A 25,317-nucleotide genomic window follows, 5' to 3' on the forward strand; every position below is an offset into this window, starting at 1 on the left:
AATAAATAATTTAGCACACATTCTAATATTAGTCGCTGTTAATATGTTAGAAATAATGATTTTTGAATGATGGGTCAGAAAATAGTCTCCAGTAACGGCCCACTCCTACTTGCTGCAAGTTGATTGGCTATAAGACAGCAACGTCATCGTCAATTTAAAATTTCAAAACAGTTGGGACCTTTGTCGTGGGCTTGTAATCTTGAAGGCTGGTTCAACATATAAAAGGTTAGAAGTGTTTAATATAACTTTTTTCAGTCATTCTTTTGCTGTTGCGGGTTTATATCTGCATACTTACAGATGAATGTGAGTTAACCCAAAAAATGCTTTCCACCGGCTGCAAGAATGATGGTTTTATTTTCAAGGAAATTGGAAAAATTAGTTATACATTACTTTTGAATTAGCTTTCAGTTCGCATTGATGCATTTAGCTCCTTTAGATTTCACAAGGTATTCGGTGTCCTGCTGCAAACCGATTAACGCAAATAAATCAGACTTAGCGAGCATTTTCCTTTACTTGTTGTTATAGGGAATAATGGAGGCTTTAGGAGACCGTCTCAAGCTGATGGTGAAAACCTTCAGAAGGGAGTGCAGCAGGGTTTTACATTCTGAAAGGACCACCATTCACGGAGCTGATGGCATGCTAATGGTATTGCAACTGGCCATGGCAGAAGTAAATAAACAGGTAACGGTTGGTATACCCTTAGTTTTCAAACACAATTAGTTTGCAAACATAAAATCAGTTTAAAAAGTGCAGTTAGGATAATCAAAGGGAAGAGTGGGAAAACCCAGCAGTTTATGGCAAAGCAAATTCATAGCTGGCCAACCCCTTACAATTATATCCTCTTAAAATATTTAGATCTAGTTAACTTTCTATTTATCTGAAAGTGGCTGCCTTTAAAAGAAACCTATTCAATGTAAAGCTAAATGTGGAATCTGTGCTGCTTTCTGCATGCTTGGAATTGATTAATTTATCACAAAAGAATCCGAATAAAGAAACTAAAAAACAAGAATAAAACATTAAAATGTTTCTTTATCTGCTGCAGCATAATTCTTGCTGCATGCTATCCAGTGGGCAAATGGTCAGACAGTTTGAGCCACATTACCACAGCTTTCCAATTGAGTCCGCTCATGGCTTATTTTTGAACTGCAGCAGAAGGTCTTTTTGCTTTTGAACTGATTGGTTCCAGGCCGTTAGTAATTATGGCTGCTGCTTTCACTGTCTTCTCTCCTCCTATGACAGCGCGGCGGAGAGTTCAAAGTGGCTCTGAGTGATGTCCTGATGGCCTGGAAACACTTATTGTTAGACAAACTTCACCTGCCACCCCCAAGCTTTGCACGCTTGGAGACCTATGATCTCACCCTGGAGGCATACGAGTCTTTCCTGAAACGCTCCAACACCGTGGACCTGGTTGATATCCTCTCAATGTACAAACAGCTGAGAGTAGTGGACACGGACCCAGAGGAGCCTGTGAGCCCGGTGAGCAAGAGATAGTTGAAATCCAGCTGATGTTGATTGTGGAGGATCAGATTGGCTACTGAGTTAAAGGCCAGTGAATTGATCTCTTTAATATTTTCTTTATTCTTTTGCCAAGATCCAGTTGTTTGAGTTCCTATCTGGGAACATTAAGGTCCCAGAGCTGCCAGACTCCTCCGTTCCATCAACACCATGCAGTAAAAGCAGGCCCTGCAGCTCACAGGTAGGCCAGACCTCACTTCTCTGCATGAATAATAAAAGGTGCAATTTACTTAATAAACTCTCATGAGAAATTCCCCTTTTCCACTATGCCCTCTATCCTTAAATAAAGTTGTTTTAGTAATATGAAATGCCTTTCTCCTGCAGGCAATAACCCATGCTTTTTCTTTTCCACCCCTTTCAGTGCACTTCATTTCTGTCTGGAATTCATCCTGCTCTTATTGACAGGACCTCTATATCATATCACTCAGATTTAAGAGGGCAGTGTGAATTCAATTACCACACAGATGTTTAAAACACGATGTGGTGTGGAGCTGGACAAGAGCTTCTGTAACACAGTCTCCTTCCTCTTCTGTCATTTGCAAATTTATGAGATTTTTAGTCGAGGCTTGCTGCTGTATTACTAATTATACAGTGATGTCATCTTTTCGGAGCAAATACAGGCTGCTGTTTTTAGTGGTTTTACTCGTACTGTGAAGCTCCTGTCCTGTTCATTTTGGGTGTCGATGCACATCTCGGTCCAAAAGTTTTTTTTTTCTAAAGTTATAGTTGAGGTAAAACTTCCCAGCATATTTTGCATAAGTTAGGGAACCGGAATAATGAGATGCTGGTCGAGAATACTTTATTACAACATTACTGAAGTTGTTTTTTGTACTGAGGAAAGTACACAAAAAGATGTATCAATTTATTTTTTTACTTTACAATAGAGGCCGTACTGTTGCTGTTTCCTTTGTCATATATCACTCTAAAGCTAAATTTGTATTTCTAAGAATGACACACTCTTGCAGTCTCCCATTTTGCCTTCGATTGACATTCGTGTACTAAAGTGCTGTGCTTTCTGTTTGATGTAAATAGGTGAAAATGGCAGTGAGGCGTGTTTTCTGCTCCTATCTAAGTTTGCTTGTAAACTCCAAAAATGATATGGCCTTGGCGCTCACCCTCGACGTCCCTAGTCGCACCCTCGGACGACAGGCATTTACTGACATTAAGCATGCTTCCCATGACAGCAAAAATTCTCTATTCTTGGTAAGAAACCTCCAAACTCCTTGTGTATGCCGCTTCAGTGTCCATATATTTGTGCTTTATATCACTAGAAAGTCAAAGCTATGACTTAAAAACTGGAGTAATCCTGTCAACTGTAACATCTGGGGCACTTTTCTTTTTTCTTTTTTTTTTGCAGGCTGTGACATCATTTGTTAGGGCCATCCAGCTTGGAGGGAAGGGCTATGCTCCAGCAGAGTCCAATCCACTGAGGAAGCATGTCAAAGGGCTGTCTGACTATGTCCAGTTTCTAGACAACCTGGAAGAAATACTTGGGGAGATTCCTGACCCAAGGTTAACAGCATAGCTTATATCAGCCTTACTGTTGGATTTGGGTTGATGCATCAGTTCCTGTGACACGCTTCAGTGCATGGAGGAGGATATGTGCTCCATTCAGAACTAAGCTATTATCACATAATGTATTTCCAATCAGGTGTTGCATGGTTGCAGATGTTTGACTCATTTACAGAGTACAGCAGGTTGACCATTCAGTCTGATATCACGTCATTTTTGTTGTGGTTCAGTTTAGAATTTTGGTCAGATTTGGATATAAGCTGCAACAAGAGTTTCAACAACTAGAACCTAGTGTTTTATCATGAATAATTCTGTATTTTGTTTAGGTTTATTCATTTTCTTGGCAAATGGTAAAATGAAAAACTGCCTTTTAGGTGTAAAAATACAGCTAGCAGTTGCTATCTTAACTTTGAATAGACTTGGGACAGAGGAGAGAAGCCAGCCTAATTTTGTGAAGACTTTAAAAATGTGTTGAGTGGTACAACATGTCTCATTTTACTAAACCGTTTACAGATAGCAATTTATCCCAGTTTCCAGTGTTTATGCTAAGCTAAGCTATCAACACGATCACCTCCCAACTTTAGCTTCAAATTCAGGGTATAAGACATGAAGCTAAATAAAAAAAATAGATACAAATTTCTAATTATTTCTAAATTATTTCTTTTGAAAAAGGGTAAGGAAAGCCATGTCAAAATACTCCCTGCATTTATGCTAAACTGACAGTATGCCAACCGCCCACTGTATTCATTGTCATATTCATAATATAGAAATGAAAGGTCAAATCTATCAAAACATTTATCTCTCTCTTTTTAACTTGATAGCCTTGAGAGGAAGGTGAACTTGGCTTAAAAGTTTAAACAATACCACAGACCTGCCCTCTCTGCTGTGCTTCAGCTTTGCCACCAAAGGCATGAATGTTCAGGCTCAGAACAGGCAGTTGTAGAAGTGGCAGTGACTGACGCCAGTAAGAGGCTCCATCTGGGCCCGACTGGCTGTTTTCACCTTGGCAAGGTGGATTCTCGCAAACTGTATGAAAATCATTCGTAAGAGTTCAAGGAACCTGGTCTTTTTTTTTTGTTTCATGTAAATCTGTCTTTCAAAGGTTTGTTGAAGATATCACCCTGCCCTAAAAGTTCATTTAATTCAGAGTACCAGGTTCCTCTTTAATGAATTTGGAGAGAAATGTGATAAATCGGGTAGTATTTTCTATGCATATGTCACAGCTACAACTGGTGAGAATACTTCCAGCTTGGTGTATCAGCCCGGTAAACACCTGTGCACTGAAATCACACCTGTGATCATAAAATCCACCTGTGCCACTGCAGCTTGTTATTATTTCCTCCAAATCCCTATAATGACTCCCATCTAAGCTCCTCATGATAACATTTGGATTGCTAAAGCATGTTCATCTTTGCTACATCAAAGCTCGTCTTCGTTTGGTCGACTTACTTTGATCAAACCCTAAGCTCTCCAGATCATTCTCCATACCATTACAGATTATTTTAGATGTCGAGGCATTTGGCTCCACAACAAAAGTGGTTATCAGAAATGATTTAGCCGTTCAATCATGTGAGCTTTGAGATTAAGCTGTTGAAGGCACCCTTTGTAGCAGTCCCAGTAGTGACTTCAGCTTCACTCGATGGAGCCGTAACAACACATTGTAATGTTTGTGCAGTATGTGTTCAACTCTTGCTGCTCTTCTGCGGGTTCTCAGTTCATGCAAGCTGATGAGAGAGCTCCCGTCTAATGAGACACTGATTAAGGCGGCCAGCATGTGTCTTTCAACAGGCCGTGCCTTTACACTCTCAGCGGAGTACTGTATTTCTTCATACAAACACCTTCTGTGGTGAGTTCAGGATCCCTTGTTCAGTGAACATCTGTTTTCCCAAATGATTCTGTTACCGAGTCCCACTTGCTCCATTCAGTACCGGGTCAGGGTTGGTCCTCGGCCTCTCCACCTTACAGCAGACTTTTCTTACGTGCTATAGTGCACATGAATGTTAGCAACCTACATAAGTGGTATGTTGCCACGGAAGAAAATCCCCCCCCAAAACTGTAAAGCTGGTAAATCCTGGTGTTTCTGTGCTAACAGTCTATAGCTGAGTGCAGTGACCATGGTGACCTTAACATGGCTTTAGAACATATTTTCTGCTTCATAACTGTTAATATTGGCCAAGCATTGCAGTGAAATAAAGCTTAACTGGAAGTTGACACTGAAGCAATTACACCGAGCCCTTAAAGTCAGTGTTCAATTAATTGAAAATGAAGCTGCAGTATATCTTTTGAGGACATTCAAAATATGGCCCCAGCTTCTCTTGGTTTTTCACGTTTTAAGAGTTATTCATGTTGGCAAAGATTGTCTGAACTCCTGAACTCTATTAATTCCATCCAGATGAACTTGTGTGTTAAGGAAGAACCTGCACTTTTCAAAAACAACTACACTCCAACTTTTTCTCAACCTGTAGCAGGACACGGCTCGTGCAACATCTGTCACTGACTGTCCCTGTGCTGAATTCTCAGTGCATGCGGGGCCAGGTTGGTGACCGCCATCAGGGCAGTGCTGGTGAAGGGACGCAGCAGTGGAGACGAGGTGTATGCTGCAGCTGAAGAGACTTCAAAGGAGCTGAAGGACAGGATTTTCCAGCTGCATCAGATCCAGAAACGGGCTGCTAATGGAAGCGGGACAGGGATCAGTCCTGCCAGGGTAATGTATAACCTCTGCTCTCCAGCCAGATGTTTTTTTTTTTTTTTTTTGACTCCACAAGTCTTTACATTCACACACCACCCATTTCATCTTCTTATATTGTCTGCTCTGACTCTTGTTGTGTTCATCCCCAGCCGAAAGCGTACGCAATCAATCACGCCACTGCATTAGGAGGTCGAGACACTTTAAAAGTCCTCATGGCACTGCTGGATGAGGAAGCCCTGACTCCTCCATGTCCAAACAAGGCAGACTTGCTGTCTGAGGATCAGCCCGTCCTCGGTGGAGCTGAGGGAACCTGCGTCCTCATGCTATTCAGGTTGGCCACACTGGGTCATGGGAATTTTAATTCAGGGGCATGAGTCAGATTTTAAATGAAGATGGTGCATTTGGTTTTCACCATACCAGGTTTTTTTTTTTTTTTTTTTGGTATTCAATCATGCTAGTATTTGCTGTAGCACAAAGTATAGCAGATGCTGGTGGGAATCTTTGCAGGTATTTGAACACAAGTAGAAACGTTGGAAGCATCACCATCACAAGTTGAGAGGCAGAAACTGCTATCATCAGAGCTCCAACTGTGATCACATCGTCTCATTTTGCTTTACTTTATTGTTAACATGTGGATATTTGGGTCGTTCGATTTTCGGTGAAATAAAATAAGACATTTTTCTTTAAGAAAGACTTTTTTTCTTGAGACACTTTGAGCTCGAGGAGTTTTGGGAAGGCCGTTTTTGATATTTAATGACACATAATGCAATATTAATTAGAAAGTTTCCCACAGTTAAAGAGGCTTTTGACAGACGGCGTACGAAGAGAGAGGCAACATCATGCCAGCAGAAAACAAAATGCATCATTTGTTCAAAAGGGTCAAATGTCCAAATATGTCTCCCTTTTTTTTTTTAATCATTATTATTATTATTCTTTGAATAAGTTAAAGTAGTTGAAAACATTTTTCATTCTGTTCTGCACTGCAGCCTCCCACTAACCCCTCCAGACAAGTCTGATGTGTCTCAAACAACTTTTTTTTTTTTTGTCCCTAATGGAAAAAAGTCTTAAGGTAAAACTCCTCTTCTTGAGTTTGAATAAGATTAGACTGTTTTTACACACTGTGAGAGTAGGAAAACCCCCGAAGCAACAATCAGACCAACATGGGACTCTACAACGCTCAGTGAAACCATATGGAGGAAAATCCACCCACATCACACTGGAACAATTTATCTGGTCAAACATCTGTAATAAAAATACTATAAAATAATAGCCACTGGTCATGTTTGAGGGGGAGCTGCGCTATGTCTGAGGCGGATGACACCAAGTGTCTGATGACTGTGGAAACATCTTTTACGTGTTGAAAATTGGGAGAACTGTGTTTTCAGAAATGGTGGTCAGATTTCTTGGTCAGTCTAACCATGTAATCTTCTAGCTTCTCTAATATTGTAAACCTCTCTTCTTTGCCTCTCATTGTGGTGCTCTATGCAGATCCCCTGAAATGTCTACTGGATGTTCTCCAGAACCCTTGAGGAACAGAGTCCAGAGCCGACTAGACCTGATCAAACCCAAGGTAACGCGGCATCTCCATCCAAGAGCCCCAAATCCAAACCATCGCTTACTTCAAATCGAATCAGATGTGCAAACACTGAAAATAACGTCTTTGCATCCTGTAATTTCTCCCGAGTATTGGGTTATTTATTTGCTTAGCTGAAGCTCACTACTGACTTCCACCGTTCACGTTTGCACAGCTGCATTTTAGCTCTTAGTGTTGGTTTGGGTGTGCAGTTTAAGTCTGGGGCATAAAATGAGTTATTTGTGAGGGATTCAAACCATTAACCAATCTTGATGATAAGTTATTGTCGGGGCCCTTTTGCTTACAGTGCAGTATACTGTGTATTTGATATCAGTATCTCTTTCTTTCTTCCATCTGTCTTGGCTGAGAACTGAGCGGTTCTTCTTTCACTCAGATGTTCTCTTCAGTTAGTTTGAAAAAGAGACATTTTGACAGAAACCTCTTTCTGTTGCCTATTCAACCTGAATACGGAGATGACACGAAGAAGTGAAAACTTCACGATGACATCATAATAAGGAGAACTCTACTGCAGGACATTTCAGACTGACAAATATTTTATGACAACAAGTTTGAAAATGCAGAAAAAAAGCTTGTTTAGCAGACATCTTGGGCTGTTCTTCATCTCCACTTTAGGTTTGCAGCTCAAAGCTTCCTTTGCTGAACACAATGCGATCTACGATCGAGTGCTTTGTGGGTAATTAGGTTTTGATGAGGAAGTAGAAAGCATTATTATTAGATATCTCTACCTTTTTAAACTGCCCGTCATGTAGTCGGCACATTTGACTGTGCTAAAGAGGACGTTCTGCTCATTTACATGTTCAAAAGTGTATATTTGTGGTCAAAAAGAAGAGGCCGATGACCGGACGAGTTGATGTTCACATCATTTGTCCATTTCTGCAGCATCCCTCGTCTCCTGTCTGAAACGCTCTGTTCTAGCTCCTGTCTCCTTAAGGCTCCCCACCCCTGAAATGCCCACTGTGCTCTGATTGGTTTTAAAATAGAAAAAAATAAATAAATAAAGATGCATGGCAGCGGCTCATTTTTCCTTTCAGTGTTCTAAACCAGTGTTTCCTCCAAAACCAAGTGCCTTACATGTTTTAGATGCTCCGGCTTCTCCACATCTGATTCCATTTTATGTCCATGTTTGGTCTTCGTGTGCATTGCAGTACATGTACAAAGACGTGTGTTTTCCCCTCGGCTCTTTCTCGACCCATAAAACTACCTAAAACCATGCCTGGAAGGAAAATGAGATGAAAGATTAAAGCATCCATAAATCAATCCACAGCATCTACATTTATTTAAGCCTTGTTTTGTCTGAAGCCGAACCATCTGCGGGTAAAACCTGTCTCTGAGGTGAGAGGTTTGAGCACTGATGCACTCTAAACACTTCCCTTACGGGAGATTGGAGATATGTGGTGTTTGATACATTGCGCTTTTGTCCTGCAGTGGGTGGTGCAGATATCTTAAAGCTGTGGTAGTGCTGAACCAATCATTTCAGATGCAGTTTCAACCGTCCCCGTAACACGTTTATGGTGACATGCTGTGATATTCGCATGCCATACCTGTGTGCAATCAGTTAGGAAGCTTCCTCCTATGGAACGGAAAAAGTTGTCAAGGGGTTTTGCAGGTATGCCAAATGGATGGATCACCTCACCAGTTTATCATCCAGTTCTGCAGAATGTCATCAGTCTGAGCCAGGAGTGCTGGAGCAGTGAAACCTATATTTAACCAGGACATTAAAGCTCCTGAGACTAATAATCTCTTTTTCAAGAGTGTCAAGGCCAGATGTTCCCGCATCTAGAACATTTCAGATGTAACTTCATCTAGTGAGACCAGTTCTTTAAGATTCAGGTAGCATTGGAACTGGATTCAAGTGTACTTTTTCAGCTTTTTCCTCAAACTCTGTACAGGCTTTAGTTGTAGTTAAAAGGAATAAATCTTGGGAACAGAGACAAAAACTTTCTGTGCTTTTCAGCAGAAAACGTATAGAGGGCAACAATCCACGAGACAGGCATATATGTACCTAGGGTTCATGGTGAAGTCGTTAAGTAAAGGAAGAATATGCGGGACTACACAACAAGCCATATCAGGCAGTTGATATTCACAAGAAACCCTTAATTAACCGAAGGAATGGGAAAATCTCAGAAAGTATATATTGTGACCTTTTGTAATTACTATGAGCTGGTAGCAACGTTTGATCTATAAAACTTAAATCCTGCTTTGTTCCTGATAAAGAAGCATTAATTAGGGGGAAAAAAAACATGAGTTTGTGTTGCTGAGTATTTTTAATGTGCAGCATGGCTCTATACTTGCAAATGCTTCGTCACCCCAAAAACACAAGATCAATGTAAGATTTTAAGTTAAGTGATCTTTCATATATATATATAGATGTATATAAAGCTGATCAGCTGTGTGAACCCCAATTTTTAAAATTTTTTTGGTCTTTTGTTTTCTGAACCTGATGCTGAACATATTGTATGAAATGGCTCCCTGATTTGATTGCGCTACCAGATGTCATTTTAGCTCCCCACAATCTGGCTGCCTTCCTGTTTGAGTGCGCCGTAATGGTCCCTGGGCAGCTCACCGCTTCCTGAACTCGGCGAGCGGAAGCTTTCTGCATCAATTTCCCTTTGAAGATGCCATATCAGTCGCGTAACTCGACTAGCAAGGGAAACTTGAAAGGTTATTGTTTCCTGTTGTCTGCTAAATGACTTAATCCCAGACTTCTCCAGCGGTTTCATCATGCACTGACGTCAACTGGCACACGCAGAGATGGACAGATTTAGTTTCTGTTTTTGGGCTGTTTTCCAAATCTGTTTCTCAATGCCGCAGATGATCCAGACTTGGAGAACCTTCCCTTAAACTCCACTGTTGTGCCTCTATGACATAAAGGAGAAACTGAGTATTTTTTAATTTATTTATAAGGATCATGTTTCAATTTCTGCTCCGGTTAATGGTGCACCTGTTACTTGTTCCATCTCCTGCATGCGAGTGCAAATGTAAGAATACCAAATTTACATATGCGTATTGGTATACACACTTGCTGTACTAATGCTGGATTAGTTACTCCTTATCTCCCCTTTTTTGTGTTTATTACCATGCATGTAGAGCTCCGCACGTGTCTATGTCTCCATCTTAAAGACAAAGAATTTGACACCTCTGTGTTTCATGGACCCATCCACCTTTGTTCTCACCCCACCATCCTCCCCTCAGATTTCCTCCGCCCTACTGTGGCCCACTGGCCTGAAGGGTGAAATCCTTGGATTGCGATAATCCCAAGCAGACGTAGATCAAACAGTGGATGAAAGGCTGTGGATCTGTGTGCCCCAGGGTAGGGATTGTAGCCTTCAGTATCATTCACTTTGTTATAACTTGGCTATTCAGAAAGGCTGTTAATGAGTTGCATTGCCGCTGTCTTAGACGTAACTGTGATGTAAGACTGAACAAAACGCCTCTCTTGATTCAATGGCTTGAAGGTGGACTAATAAATGGATAATCAACCTCTTTTAATCACATCAAGATAGTCATTAGGTGGTCTGTAATTGGCACAAGAACACAGCCAACTCTCTCTCTCTTAAAAAAACATTGACATGAAAACTTCTCTTACGTTGATGGGAGCTTATAGCTCATCTGAAGCCGATTTCACACATGAAAACCGGAGAATGTCTGGAAAGAATGCAGAGACTTGGATCTGAACTTTATCTATAGTTGTTCGCACATGCACTCCTCAGTGCCATCGCTTTTTAAATTTTTTTTTTATTATTATTTTATTTCCCAAAAATGAAGTTTGAATGCATTTTATGTAAACGTTTGATTCTTCAGTTGTATTGGTAACCAGGCGACTTGCTGTAGCCGACTGTATTAACATACACTTACACTTTACTGTTTTTACAAGAAGAGACGAAAAGATGGAACTAAGACCATTTGAGTCTAGTTGAGCGTAATTATGCAGGAATGATTTGACCCTAGCCACAGTATGTGAGTTCGTGTGTTAGTTTGGCTTCGAGAAACCTATATTTGGTACAATTTAATCAAGATTAATATGTCAACACACGTAGTATTATGTAAACCTACTTATTATACTGAGAGGTTACCAGGGAATGCATTTGGCCAATGCTATGCTAGAGGGTTCTATTTGTGATGAGATATTTAATGGAGTAATATTATAATAATAATTAGAATAATATTATTATTGTTTAGAAAGGGGACACAAAACTGTTCAGAATTTTAAAAAAGTCTCCAAGACCAGTTTTATCAGCTCAGAAATTGGAATGAATTGGTGAGTTGAGGTGCAACAACCCTACATCAGCGTCTATTGGTCTAATGATAGACAGAACTATTGATTTGGAGCCGTATTAATTAAGTTCTGCTTGACAGTTTGCTTCCTCCTCTATTTTGATATCATCTGTTGTTGGTGTCGCATAGAGTTGGGTAATCTTGTTGTTTAAAAACACTCAGCTAAAAGCCAGGCAGGAATCTTAGCCACCAGATCTAAGATACTGATCAATTTTTTTGTTTGTTTTTAATAAAATATCTTGACATATACTGGCTGTATCACCGTAAACTATCCACAGTGATTCACTCCCCGATTCCCTTTACTTTGTATGTTGTGCCACCATTGATATTTGTCGATGGTGAAATGCCTTGACGTCTGTTGTTTGGAATTCTGAGAAACTTGGCAGAGACCTTCACGTTCCCTTAAGGATGAGCTACAAGTCAAAAGTACCTCTGACGGGTACTTTATTTGTAAAAACCTGCAAAGCAAAATTAATTCCAGTCAGCTTCGACTGTACCTGGTGTTTACAGCAACTAAGTAGATACAGATGTAAGCTGCTGATATCTGAAGACTTTGTGCCGTTTCCTTACTTGCAATTTAAAATGGAATGGAAAAGCACCTCATGAAATTGTAATGAGTTAGAGGACCAGGGCCACCTGGCCTGGGTGCCAGAGACTGCTCATCAACCATGTCACCATATCACCTGGAGATGTTTTGCTGTTTCATTTCAGGCCAGAAACAAGGTCATCCGGTCCCAGTTTGCCTGCACATACAAAGATCAAGACCCACCACTTAACCGGGTGCTGGACTTCCCAAGCACCAGCCAGGTCCCTACCTGTGTGCACCCAGCCCCCAAGCCAAAAACCACCATGGCTGTGGATGACCGGTTCAGCTATGATATGCAGGATGCAAACACAGGTACAAATTCAAACTTTGCTTGTGAAAATACTACATGAAAAGAACAATGTTGTGCTTGATCTGCTCCGACCTGTTTCCTCTGACGCTACACAGCTGGACTGTGGCCCAGGCACACCTTTTCAACTCTTGCCTTGAACCCTTCCCAGTCCTGCTCTGGGACTGGTGTTTACCGCCAGCCATTAAATCCCCATTCTGTAAAATATGCAAACCCCCACATCTATAGTAAAAACCATAAGGCACACACACTCACAGACGTTTTGCCCATTTCCCTTTCTGTGTTTTTTTTTTTTTTTTTTCCGTGGGAATTCAATTCCGGGGGACTCAACTCCATCAGGTTTACATGACAAATGTTGAACTTTAGCTTTATAGAATAAACACACAGCCTGCTTGGGCTTGCAGCTAACGTCAGCAATTTCGTCACAGTGTTTTCCCTTTTTTTTGCTATGAACTTGTCAAACATGGTTTTGCTTTGTTTCAATCTTTGCAGCCAAGCCTGCCCCTGAAAGCCGGAAAAAAGAGCAAAGTGAGGTACAGAGGGAGGCTGCTCTCGAGCATAGAAGTGGAAATGCCCAAAACGGAGGTTTGGGTCTGGGTAATAGAAAGAAAACTGGCATTCAGATGCAGAGAAAGGGTAACAAGAGGAAGCAGCTGGATTCCGATCAACACAGTGGATCAGAGAATGAGCCTCCTGAGAAGAAACAGCACACTCATGTGTCAGTCAAAGTGCCCGGCAAAAATGTCAGCAAAACCTCGAATAAGAAGAAGCTTATAGCAGGACAGGGGAAGCTAACCAGCTTCTTCAGGGTTTAAGCTTTTTTTTTTTTTTTTTTTTAACACCAATTCACCACGTGTTTGTCAAATGTGGTACATACAAAGTATTTTAATGGTTGAGTTCACCCACTGTTGAGTTCATGTCGTGTTTTGTTTTTTCCCCTTTTAAAATAATTTTACTCTTAGTCGAGTAATGCCCTCTTTTTCGGGACCATTTTTTATGGCTGCCTGATTACCGTTGTGCAAGTGAAGCTGAATGGCGACTTGCATGAATAAGTTTAAAGACATTACACAGCTAATCAAATAGACGGGCTTAGTTTGTGCAAAATAATCACTATAAATGCTAAATGCCTAAAATATTTTGGAAAATACCCTAATTTGGCTTTGAGTTTGACTCTTTATGTATGCAAATGTGTGTAGCGCTAAAGAAAGGTTAGCTTAGATTAGCATGAACACTGGAAGCAGAGGAAAACCGCTAACAGTACTGTTTAGCTAGTTTACTATTTGCTAGACATGGTTTCATATCAAATTTACAGATTAATTTTTGTTACAATTATGGTATGTATTATTAAACTGATCCATGATTCTATATATAAATTGCAAGCTTTTGGGAAAATGCACATATTTGTCTTTTTTATTTAAATATGTGGATAACTGCTTGCAAATGTTTAGCTCAGCGACACTTAGTAGTTCTTGAGCAAGAAGGTGAATGAGTTTCCTAATTTAATTTCTTCTCAAATTCTCACATTATCTTTTAAATTATGTAAATGAAGTGTACCTTTTTGAATTCTTTTAACCAAACTATTTGTTTTCCCAAGTTAGAATGGCATTTTTACGTCTTTAGCAGCAGGGAAAATGTGGATGGCTGCAACCAGAACATATCAACTGTGACTCACTATTTGGTCACTGCACTTTATTCTGAATTATCTTTGAGACATAAACCAGTGATGTGACAAGAGAAGTGTATTTAATTACCAGTTGTAAAGTTAGATGTTTTTTTGTTTGTTTTTTCTTTAACCTGTAAAGTTACATTGCAGGCTTAATTTTTAATAAACTTTTATTTTGTTTTACATGTCTGTCCAAACTTATTTTCTACAATGAAATACATTTCAATGTGACACACAAGGAAGAAACTTTTACAGCATATTCTTGAACCAGCAGCAGCACGGGGATATTTATACTTCCCAACAGGGTCGGTATACTCTTCCTATCATACATCGCAGCACTACAAGACAGAGGGGGGAAAAGCACATTATTAGTTTACATTAAATAATCAGAAATAATAGACCTGGACAGTTAAAAATAAAAATTGTCTTAAACAATTTCTTAGCGATAGGTTTCCAGATACTCACTGTCGAGGTCGGTATCTCTTCTATCTATTTTCAAACTGGACTCTCCAGGAGTATGGCTCAAACTCCGGTCTGTGAGCAGAGGGTGATTCCGAGTGAATGCAGAATTCAGCCCATGAACACTGCGCTCTTTCAGCCTTGTGTCCTAAAACATAATCAGTCATTCAATTGGGACAATTTAAACTCAAGTTTATTCACATTCTGCTAAATGTGGACTTTGGATGGTCATGTTGCAGCACCAGCTTTTATTAAAGATGATATTTTCATTTGTAGCTCAGGTGTTGGACCTGTATTTATGAGCTGATCCAAGCCACTGATTCTCCACATGGAACAAATGTGTTCCTATAATTTTACTATATCACAGTGTTCTGTTTTCTTCCATAGCTCTAGTTCACCCAGATGTCTTTGCTGTCTCCATTATGGCTCCCCATTCAGCATTACCACATAGATAACCACCATATTCATGACACACAGGAGACACACTTGCCAGAGAAACTCCAGATAAACACATCGCAGCCAAATGTTTGATGGAACACCATTATATCATCATTCTTCCCACTGTGATTTCCATAAATCTTTATAGACTTGTGATCATTTGACCTTTTCGGCTAACAGTATTTCCCAGTTTTCCATCGCTGCAGTAAAATCATTTTATAGATGTGTGTGTAAAATATTGACTTAACAGTAGACCAGAGGATGGTGGCCAATTGAGAGGGGTCAAGTATACAGTCACAGAGTGGAGATAATGTGCTCTTTGTTGTTGAACTATGGCTAGCTGCGGATGTTTATTTCAAAATAAATCTCATACAATGACTACCTATGGTGCTCGAAAAACTGCAAAGAATTTTTTAACTGAATTCACCTCAATAATGTTGCCAATAACAATGGATTTCTGTATATTTCTATTTAAATCAACATTGTTAAAGACCCAAATGACAAAAAAAAAATCATGTCATGCCCCCTATGTTTTTTTTTTATATACATATAGTTTCAGTGCTGAGAATGAAAATCTAATCATTTCTACTGAGTTGGTCTGCTGGTATCATTCTCAAAGATGGATATATAAGAGTCAGCAAACATAAGAGCAAACTTTCCGCTCATACTTAAGTTCATGTTGGTGAATGGTATCGTTTTTCCTTATTATTGGCTCATTATATGCTATGATCTATGACTTTCCTCTTGTATAATAAATTATGTGTCTGATTAACAGGAAAAAATACTCAGTTGACAGATTTGGGAACAGCTTCAAAACTGTAACATTTGTTATTGACTGTAGATCAATAAATAAAGGAATTAGCTAAGAAAACTATTTGATGAATAGATAGAGTTTCTTTTTGACTAAAGCGTCAACATATCTTGAACATGACAACCCTTACCGATAATAAGATGAGGATTCTCGGGGTCCCATCATCCCTCACGTTGTTGTCCAGGGTGAGGCTCCTTCTGTACACCTGTGGAACCACAGCAGGCTCACTCATGGGCAGGTCACCCAATATGGAATCAATGCCGTCTTGCTCTGTTGCTCCATCCTCTACTTTAGTTGAAGGCATGGCTACAGTGACCAAGTGGCTGCCAAGCTCAGAGAACAGCACTAAAGTGAACAGGATAGAGTAGACGGAGATCATGGTATACAGTATTCAGCACTCAAGACTTTCACTAATCTGGCCTTATCTAATAACTGTTGTGGCAGGGCTTTTAGCTGCTTTATATATAGAGACAGAATGAAATACCCTTCCAAATTAAACCAATGCATCCATCTTTAAAGATCAAAGGTCACAGCAAGTTAAAGGTGACTTCATATGTGCTACAATCCCATCAATGGGAAAGAAAAGAATGAATAGCTCTGTTTAGTCTGTTTAAAGAGGTTATTAATTCACACGATTTGAGATGGGAAACATGGCTGGATCTTTCTTCAGCCACGTCAGTGTGGGGAAAAAGAAAGGCACACAGGAGGTCAGAGGGCAGGAAGTAATACTAGATGTTTTCTTTTCAAATCCACATGGTGAAATTAACTCAGCAGGGGATAAGACAGAGACTGGCTGCCTAGAAAAGATGCCCATTGAGTAGTTAGAGGGAGTCATTTTGAGTGGCATCAGAGGCTAAACAAATCCTACTGACAGACCTTTGACAGAAAGCTGCAACAGTTATGAAAACCTTATTTGATGTTACTAATAGCAGAACATAATACCATATGTATACTCTTGGTCTGCAAAGTTACGAAGCCTAAAATCCAAACTAAAGTAAGTTATTCTCTCCTTTAGAAGACACTCAGCTTGTTTAAATGCACAATTAAGTCAGATAGCTCAACCAAGCTATCTAATTGGACGACTGTCCTTGTCCCAGTATAGAAGCATGTAAGGGAATTGATTTATTGACTTAAGCACTATATGTTGAACTCCAATTCAACACGTGACGATATGCCCCCTTTCAAATTAATAATATCAAGCTTTTTCCAATTTAACCATAACCTCACAGACCAAAACAATTGACAAATAATGTAGTTAGGAGGAAGTTGGTACCATGTTGAGTGGTGAATTGGGCAGCCTTACAGCTCTGTACATTTACTTTTGTATGATTTAGTCTTTTTTCTTTAAATGAGATGCATGTTATCGCTTGTAGTTTTCTCCGTTCTTGCTTCTTCTTCTATGTGCCGCCATCTTCTGGTACTTGGTCAAAGCCCAGGAGAAGAACCTCGGGGGATATGCTGAGCACCTTGGCCAATTTCAGTCCATCAACCACTTTATCTATGTATTTAAAATTTGATCTAGTATAGTTTCATTCAGACGAATATATCAACACATATTCAAAAAGAATTTTTTTATTAGACTTGGACAATGATCAAATTTTTGTTTTTAACATTGTGAAAGCAAACATACCGAATTCTCCTGAACTTCTTAAAATGCCCTAACTTACAAGCTCACATGGAAACACATAATGCTAACCGTTGCCTTTGGCTTGACTTTGTGTCCAGCAACTTTGTTGGGCATTTTAGGTCCAGACTTAAATATCTCAACAGCAGTTTGATAGACCGCCATGTCTTATTGTTCAGATATTCATGATCCAGGATGAAACCTTTGAAGCTATTGGGTAAGGTGCTGATAAACAGTCTGCTGCTCCGAATAACCCCGGTTTAATCTGGTCCAGGTAAAACCATGGCCAATTTTGACCGTTTTGATACACAGTAGTGGACGAAAAAACACACATGCAACCTTTTCTTCACTTATCTATTTATTCTAACCTGGAAAAAAATCTAATCATTTGGGTAAATTCTCATACGGAGTTATTATGGCAGTCCCGAGTCAAGTTTCAAAAACTGGCCAAACCCCCTCCACCTCCCCTCTGTTTTATGGGGTTGCTGTTGTGGTTTTGGGCGGCAGATGTGATTTGGGGGTGATGACAGAAAGAGGTGCACCTTTTATTAGTTCCACATCATACTTGTGCTGTGGAACATCAGTCAATTATGGTGAATCTGGAGTGAGCTCACATGTGATTTTAGTTCCAGGAAACTGAGATCAATCTGGCACAAATTTGAAACCGCATATTTGTGCACATTACCAACTGTGCTGTGCAGCACCTGGGAATTCATTTTAACCAGTTGCCGGTCCGTCAGAGTATAACACCTGTAATGTTCCCATCCTCCCGGGCCCCCTCCCTTTTTATTCATCCCTGTGCATCCAGTCGCCACAACCACCTCCATACTGGGCTAAATGCTCATGCACGGCCAGCGTTCTGCTTCTCTCTTTTTGCTGTCTTTCATGGTGTCTTCTTAATGAAATGCACGGTCAAGAGCTTTCTGGAAAATTACTTCTCTTTTTTTTTCCAGGCAGCTGTTTTACACATTAGTACTGCTGGTTTCAGTCCCTTCTGAAACTGATGAAGAAGGCATGCACAGGCACTGTCAGATGGCACGAGCTTGAGTTGTTCTGCTCTTTTTGTGCTCTTTTTGAGGCATGTAAGTTCTTTGGTGAAGCAGGCAAGGGTAGCTCAGCAACAGACCCAGTTTCACAGAGGATGTTGGTGATGAATTTTCAGGCTCTCTGCTCACTTTCTCACAGCTGAGGAGCCGAAACGAGATTTGGACTCACAACCTGTTAGGGGACACTGGGATAGGGGTGTCTCGGACAGAGAGTGATGCTGAATCTGGTCAGTGCATTTTGTCTTCTCCAATTTTCCCTCTTGTCTTTTCTTATTTCCTCCTGGCTCTGCTTTGTACAGATTATAGATCCTTTCTTTATATTTACGCTTTGCCTCTGTTTTCTAATCACTGTGTCTTTTCCAATCAGTATTGAATTTGATATCACTTCTTAGGTTTCCCTTTTTGTCTGTACCCTTCTTTTATCCATAGTTTTACTCCAAGGATTTCTGGCAGAGGGAGGCTAAAGCTGCCCCCCTCAGACTCCATCTCATACAACTTTTTTAACAGAGCAAACTGAACCTGGATCATTTTTACAATGCAACAGGACTGCTTAAATGCAACGACTCTGGGTCTGTTGGTTCAACAGACGCTGGCTTACTTTTAAAAGTTACTTTAAAATATTGGTGGTTATTCAAGACCTGCAGAGATGACGAGAGGAGAAGTACCTTTTGCTGCATCTATAGACTTTTCAGTCTTCAGCGTGGATGCAGACACACGTTAGAAAAAAAAACACTTCTTACACCGGAAATGTTGTGGAAAATAAATCATTCTCTAAGGAGGAGACAAATAAAGACACAGGAAATCCAACACTTGTCTTTTGTGAGTTTATTAGAGCCTACACCTCATCCAAGTCCCACCAAAGTGATGAAAACATGATTATTTCCAACATCTCACAAAGAATCAAACATATGGTACACATCAGAATGTTTTTTACTTCCTTCTCTCATCAGTCATCTAACAACCACTCATATTTATCCTTCTGCTGGTAGTCCTACTGAAGACATAAATTGATAAAAGGAATCAAAGATACATATTATTGCCCTATCAAGTTTCAAGTATCACTGTTAAGCTTCACTCTCTTGTCCCAATATAGTCACTTCTTCCAAAAAGAACCAGACGGTGATGGCTGAATGCTTAGCTTAAGTTTTCAAATCCAAGTAGCCATGTCCACTTTGTAAAAACAATCTATTTATCCAAGGAATCACATTCCACCACCTTTTCAGGGCCCCTCGATGTCTAGAATGGGTACCTGTTACTGTCATTTTATCAATAAGAAGGGTTGAGGTTGTGGTGGCGTATTTCCAGTCATCCAATCTTTTGCTAAGCTTGACCAAATGGTTGTGCCTAAACCAAACCAAATAGTGAGTGAAAGTGAAAAAGAAGACAAAAGACACGCATAAAAACTTATCCACAGATCTCAAATCAGGTGTCCAGAAATACAATCATGCCACAGAAGACCCACGATGTGTTCCATCTCGTTCCTTCTTGTGTTTATCACTGTAAGTATGATGTGTGTATACATGTATAAACGTTGATGATTTGAGGTGCTGCCTGTTTTAGCAAGGACACTCTAAAAGTTCTGAAGTTTTCAGAGTCCTGTGTCTCAGGTAAATTAAGGATAAATGAAAACAGCATTGATATCCCAACACCAACGGTGGTCCCAGCGTTGACATGTGTATGACATTTTTCTCAAATATAGTGTTTATTTTGTAGCTTCTGTACAGATTAAGCAAACAAGATTAAAAATGTAAATGTATGGGCTTTACAGTTGCTGCTACGGTTGTTAGAAAGAGCCATCTTAGCTGTTTCCACTCTTTGTGGATTGCCAGCTGCTTTGGATAGAGTAATGTTTACCATTCCAGTACGAGAGAGTGGTATTGATTCTCTCAAATTACTCTTAGTAAGAATGCAAAAAAAAGCTCAATTTGAACTTCTTCTTTCAGGTGAAACTGATATGCCACAGCCCTGTGATCAAGCCTTCAGGTTGTTTGATGGACAGGCACCCACACAAAGGGTGCCGACCTTCAGCTGATGATAAAAAGGCGGAGGCAAGCAAAAATGTTGACATAGCTTCTCGTAGGCTTCTTCCCAGCTCAAAGGGGCTTACCTTATTAACATCACAGGAGCCGTAGCAGAGGGGATGGAGAACCAGGGCATGAATAATAACTATGAAACCCAGCTGAAGTGATTTTACTTGGAGCGGTCAACCTTTATTTTGTAAGTATTATTGTTGGAGGGCGAGGACTTCTACTGAAGGACTGAACTTGTCCACAGGGGCAAGGCTGTTCCAGCAGAAGCACAACTGAACTTGTGAGCTCCTTGTGCTGTTGTTTTAACCTTTAAAACACTTTGTCTCTCTTTGATAATGCTGCCCTCCCTTTAACCAAAATTGTCCTTATAAAGGCTGCATTAATAAACTGATATGAACAATGAATGGACTATCACTCAATCCAAGTCCAACTGAATCAAATCTTTAGCTGGGAAATAAGCGAGAGGATTCAGTGAACTCTGAGGTGTCTTTATCTGGTAACTGATTTTATTCCCCTGCTCTTGATTTCTAGGAAAGCATTATCATAATTCTCAATTCTCAGAAAAAAAAAAGCCAAGAGTCAACAATCTTATAACAACCAGATGGGAATTGGAGGCTCTCCATGAACAATATTTACGAAATCTTTATGTTTACACAACACAGCTCATTCAATCTTCAGTTGATGCCAGCAAAGTTTATACAACTACTGATTGGTCTTGTATAATTGTGTCCAGATATGCCTCTTGTATGTTTTAAATTTTGAACCTTGAGAAGCTGCCGAGTGTTTTATTCATCAGCTCTGTCAGATGCTTGCATCACCAGTCAAATGCTGGTGCCGTATTTCAATCACACCGCCTAGATCATTGTGCATAAGGAGACCTCAGAAGTCTGAGCTCTGTGTCATCAGCAGCATCACTGTTTGCTATGATCCTCCAGGGTCCAAAAGGTTATTTCCTCATTGTGTATCAATAACAAGCCACTTTTCGTCCCAGACACTCATCCTCTGGTGAAAAACAAAATTAGGAAAAAGACTGACACTGTCGCAGCAGAGAGGAAACTTCAGATCCTAAGAACTGTGATGCTCTACACAGGATACTTTATCTATGTGCCTTGAGCTGAGCCAGAGGTCGGCATACTGCATTCAGCAGAGATGCGGATGCAAAGATGGAAAGAAAGGGGAAGGGGGCGCACATTGGGCAGGATTTAAAAAAAAAATAATAATTTATGTCCAGAGAACAAACCATGGTTTCCTGGAACAATGCAGCTGATGAGAGTCTCTCCAAGCAAAATAAGGCTCTGACATCATGGGTTCTTAAAGCGCACAGCTGAGCCAACACTCTCCTGCTATAATCAAGCCTCAGTGAATTTCCACTGTCGACTGAAACTGAGAAAGAGGGAGAATCTCCAAATCCCATGGCTTAGACACTTTTTTTTTTCAAACATGCTTTAATCTTGCTGCTAATATTCTTGTGGTAGCACGGTGCACTCGCTGGACTCCTGTCTGTTTCATGTTTGGCCTTGGTTCAGGACGATAATAAATGTACCACATGGCTTCTTTGAAATTTGTCGCAATCAACACATCATTTTCCAAGACTGGATGGCATCGGTACATGAGGATCTTTCGTGGATTTTTTGGTATTAGAGACAACAAATGCTGAACTGACAGAGTTAACGTGTGTGCTACTGGAAAAGAAATAAACGTCTTAAGACTGATGAGGCCTTACAAGCTCTTTTTTTTCTGTAAAACAACCAGAATAAGTAGTAAAATTGGTGAGTGTAGTAAAACAGACCACAAGGTCATTCAAAAGACAATTGTGTGCTTAAGATGAGGAGTTGAAGAGAGTGGAGAGATTGTGTTTCAGAGCTGAGTCCAAAATCGGTGTCCTCAGATGCACTGGATCCCTGAGTGCACGTAGATCAATGTGAAGGGATTGTGTTCTTTCCAGAACCATCCTGGTGTTTGAGGTTATTCAAACATCTCTGTGTTGCACTCTCTTGGCTTACTATGTAATCCAAAATTAGCACATATATAAGACCAAACAGATTTCTAAAACACCCTTCAGTTTGTTTTCTTAAGAAAAATGACATCTGGATAATACTGCACATCCATATTCACACAGATAATTGGCTTACCCTAATTGTTATGGCTTGGTTTCTCGCCACTGCCCAAGCCTCTCTGCACACAATCTCACCGATTTTTTTTAACTCTAAATCTTGCAAGCTTGCATCCTGCAATTAGATCGTTAGGATGAGATAATTGATTCTGTATTAGTAACAGAGAGGGATGAAATAACATCCAGGATGGCCGCGATGACCCGGACCTCGCCGACCTCCCTGCTGCTCCATATTTCGATCTCTGCCGTCTGCCGAGTTCAAGCCAAAGAGCCGGTTTGTGAGGGTTTTATCATTGCCCCATATATACGTCCGTTTAAAAAGTGCTGACAGTAAGTGAGCTGGAACTCGACAGTGTCACTGTGAACGTTTGCCAAAGAGCTGAAAATGCAACTCTGGCCTCAAGGAGAACCACACCCCTGTCTATTTGCTTTGGCAAACCCCACCACCTCATAGGAAGCATGACTTTGTCATTCAGTACAAGTGCACTCAGCTTCATACTGAGCAGTGCATGAATGCTCAGCTTGACTTACGGCTTTATCTGTAGCCAAAATTTCTTTGTCAAAAGTGTTTGAGAGGGACAAACTTCCTCTTTGTAATTATCTGCTGTTTATATGTCAAAATCCACAGGGCCCCCTGATAAAATCCATATTTTCATGTTGTTTCCCTAAGTATATGTGCATGCTGCATGAAAGAACTCTCCAGACATTTCTGTGATGTTGACAAGTGGTTTATTCAGCAGGAATGGTGAACAGTTTGTCAGTATTTTTTCTACAGAAGGCAATCGAGCACCATAGATAACAGCGCTGTAATCAAACAGTTTCTTGGACAGTGAGCTTCAGGAAATGATCATTTCTCATTAAAACACCTCAGGGGGTCATGAGTGACTCACACACTCCCACGTTATGGGCTTTATTGATTATTTCACACATCTGACAAACTGAAATGTTTCATTGATTCATAGTCAAATAATCTGAAGTTGGTTTCTGTGGCTCTCTGCATCACTTCTTAAAATATACCAAATACACCAAGTGTCTGGTTAATTTTCATTTTCAAGCTGTATTTCAGGTACAACAAACCGTTTGTGAAGTGTGCAGTGCAGTTGAGACAGGTCTGGCATGATCGAATAATCAATGATTTTGTGACTAGCTTAATTTATGACAAGATAACAATGGTGAGTGAGGATTCATTCTCATCAAAAAGTCTTTGGTTTGTACTGTATATCTGAAGAGGACCAGAGTTCTTCCTCAACCAGCTTCCGGTCCATTTCAATTGCCAGGCCCAAACTAAACATGCCAAACTCCCATTATAAAATCTTATCATGACATGAAAAACAAACAAACAAATAAAAATCACTGTAACAATTATTTGTTAAAGTTTAAGAGCAAAGACCACACCATCAATGAGATTCACACAATAGTTTATTGTTATGTGCACGATGTTGACGAGAAGTAAGGTAAATAATTGCTGTGTAGTAAAGGCTTGTTTAGGATCAGCAGCAACTCCTGGGCTTGCAGACTCCCACCTTGAAGAAAAAAAAAATGGGGTGGGGTTGGTGGACAGAAAATGAGCACAACAGGTGTGCAGGGCAGGTGGGCTTGAATAGACGTGACAGTAAGAGAGGGTTCCAGGTGTGGTCCTGCTCCTGAACTTTGGCTAAAAGAAAACGGGACTATCTCCAAAAAAAATGCCATCTCATTTTAATTTGGAGAGCTGGTAGTAAATTGGGCAAAATAAATCAAAATCCTGGCTTACTCTTAAAGCGAGACTTTGTAACTTTCGTAACATCTAAGTAACTAATCAAAAGCTGAATTCGTAAGCAACAAAACACGAGTAAGGTTTTGTACTTTTGTTCTTAAAGTTTGTTTTAGTTGCAAAACAAAAATTCTTGAATTCTACCAAGCAGTAGACATTGATAGAAGGTAAATTTTAAGTTAAACCATGATGTTTTCTTAACTGAGCCTTGCCAAGTGGTTTTTAATGCCTTAACCTAACCAAGTGGTTTTGCCTAAACAGACAACAAGTAAAAGCATAAGTGAAGTGTAAAGGGCAAAATGAAATAAAACAAAAAAGTCATGGTACTGGATGGGAAACAAACTTTGGACTCCTACAAGGTGGACATGTGTAAGACCACCAAAGAGGGACTTTACTCCTATTCAAAATGGAGGCACACACACAACACGTTGTGAACAAGAACAGAGCCAAGAGATTTAGTGTCATGACTACAATAAGAGTGTGCAACCAGTGACTTATATGCTAACGTTATAATCTTATATTAAGACGATATAAACTACTTTCATATTTATGTGCTAACTATTAAGTTACAATGAGTATAAGTAGCTGATTATCTTAGCTTAGTTTAGCTTAGCTTAGAGAAACAAAAAAATGGCTGGCTTGGCTCAGTCCAAAAGATAAGGTGTAAGAATGACAGTGTGTTTTTGCGGGTTCAGTTACGTCTTGCTAAAAAAAAGTGAATAGTTAGTTGTATATGCTAATTAGTACATTTTAATGTATTTTGTGGCATTTTTCTGGACTACTTACACTACATTCAAGCTCAAGTACGTTTCCATACTGTTGTAAGGCGAATATGGAATGAAGTTACATAATGTTTATGAATAAGAGAATGAAGAACATGTGAAATAGGCACATTTCATTAA

The 25,317-nt window shown here is 39.9% G+C and overlaps 2 protein-coding genes across 2 annotated transcripts; one reads left to right on the forward strand and one right to left on the reverse strand.

Annotated features, from left to right (window-relative positions):
- Positions 1-171: 171 nt before the first annotated feature.
- On the forward strand, positions 172-14,266 carry parpbp (PARP1 binding protein). Its single transcript, XM_075472477.1, has 11 exons — positions 172-225; positions 526-681; positions 1,240-1,476; positions 1,592-1,696; positions 2,548-2,718; positions 2,873-3,027; positions 5,548-5,731; positions 5,866-6,047; positions 7,205-7,286; positions 12,297-12,483; positions 12,971-14,266. Exons 2-11 carry the CDS (start codon positions 532-534, stop codon positions 13,291-13,293), a joined length of 1,776 nt encoding a protein of 591 aa, XP_075328592.1. The 5' UTR covers positions 172-225; positions 526-531; the 3' UTR covers positions 13,294-14,266.
- Positions 14,267-14,293: 27 nt separating this feature from the next.
- On the reverse strand, positions 14,294-16,269 carry pmch (pro-melanin-concentrating hormone). Its single transcript, XM_075472479.1, has 3 exons — positions 15,980-16,269; positions 14,607-14,748; positions 14,294-14,479 (listed from the first exon to the last, which is right to left on the reverse strand). The coding sequence occupies exons 1-3, from the start codon at positions 16,226-16,228 to the stop codon at positions 14,430-14,432; spliced, it is 441 nt and encodes a 146-aa protein (XP_075328594.1). The 5' UTR covers positions 16,229-16,269; the 3' UTR covers positions 14,294-14,429.
- Positions 16,270-25,317: the final 9,048 nt, after the last annotated feature.

Source organism: Odontesthes bonariensis, chromosome 8 (assembly GCF_027942865.1).
Source record: "Odontesthes bonariensis isolate fOdoBon6 chromosome 8, fOdoBon6.hap1, whole genome shotgun sequence".
NCBI lineage: Eukaryota > Metazoa > Chordata > Actinopteri > Atheriniformes > Atherinopsidae > Odontesthes > Odontesthes bonariensis.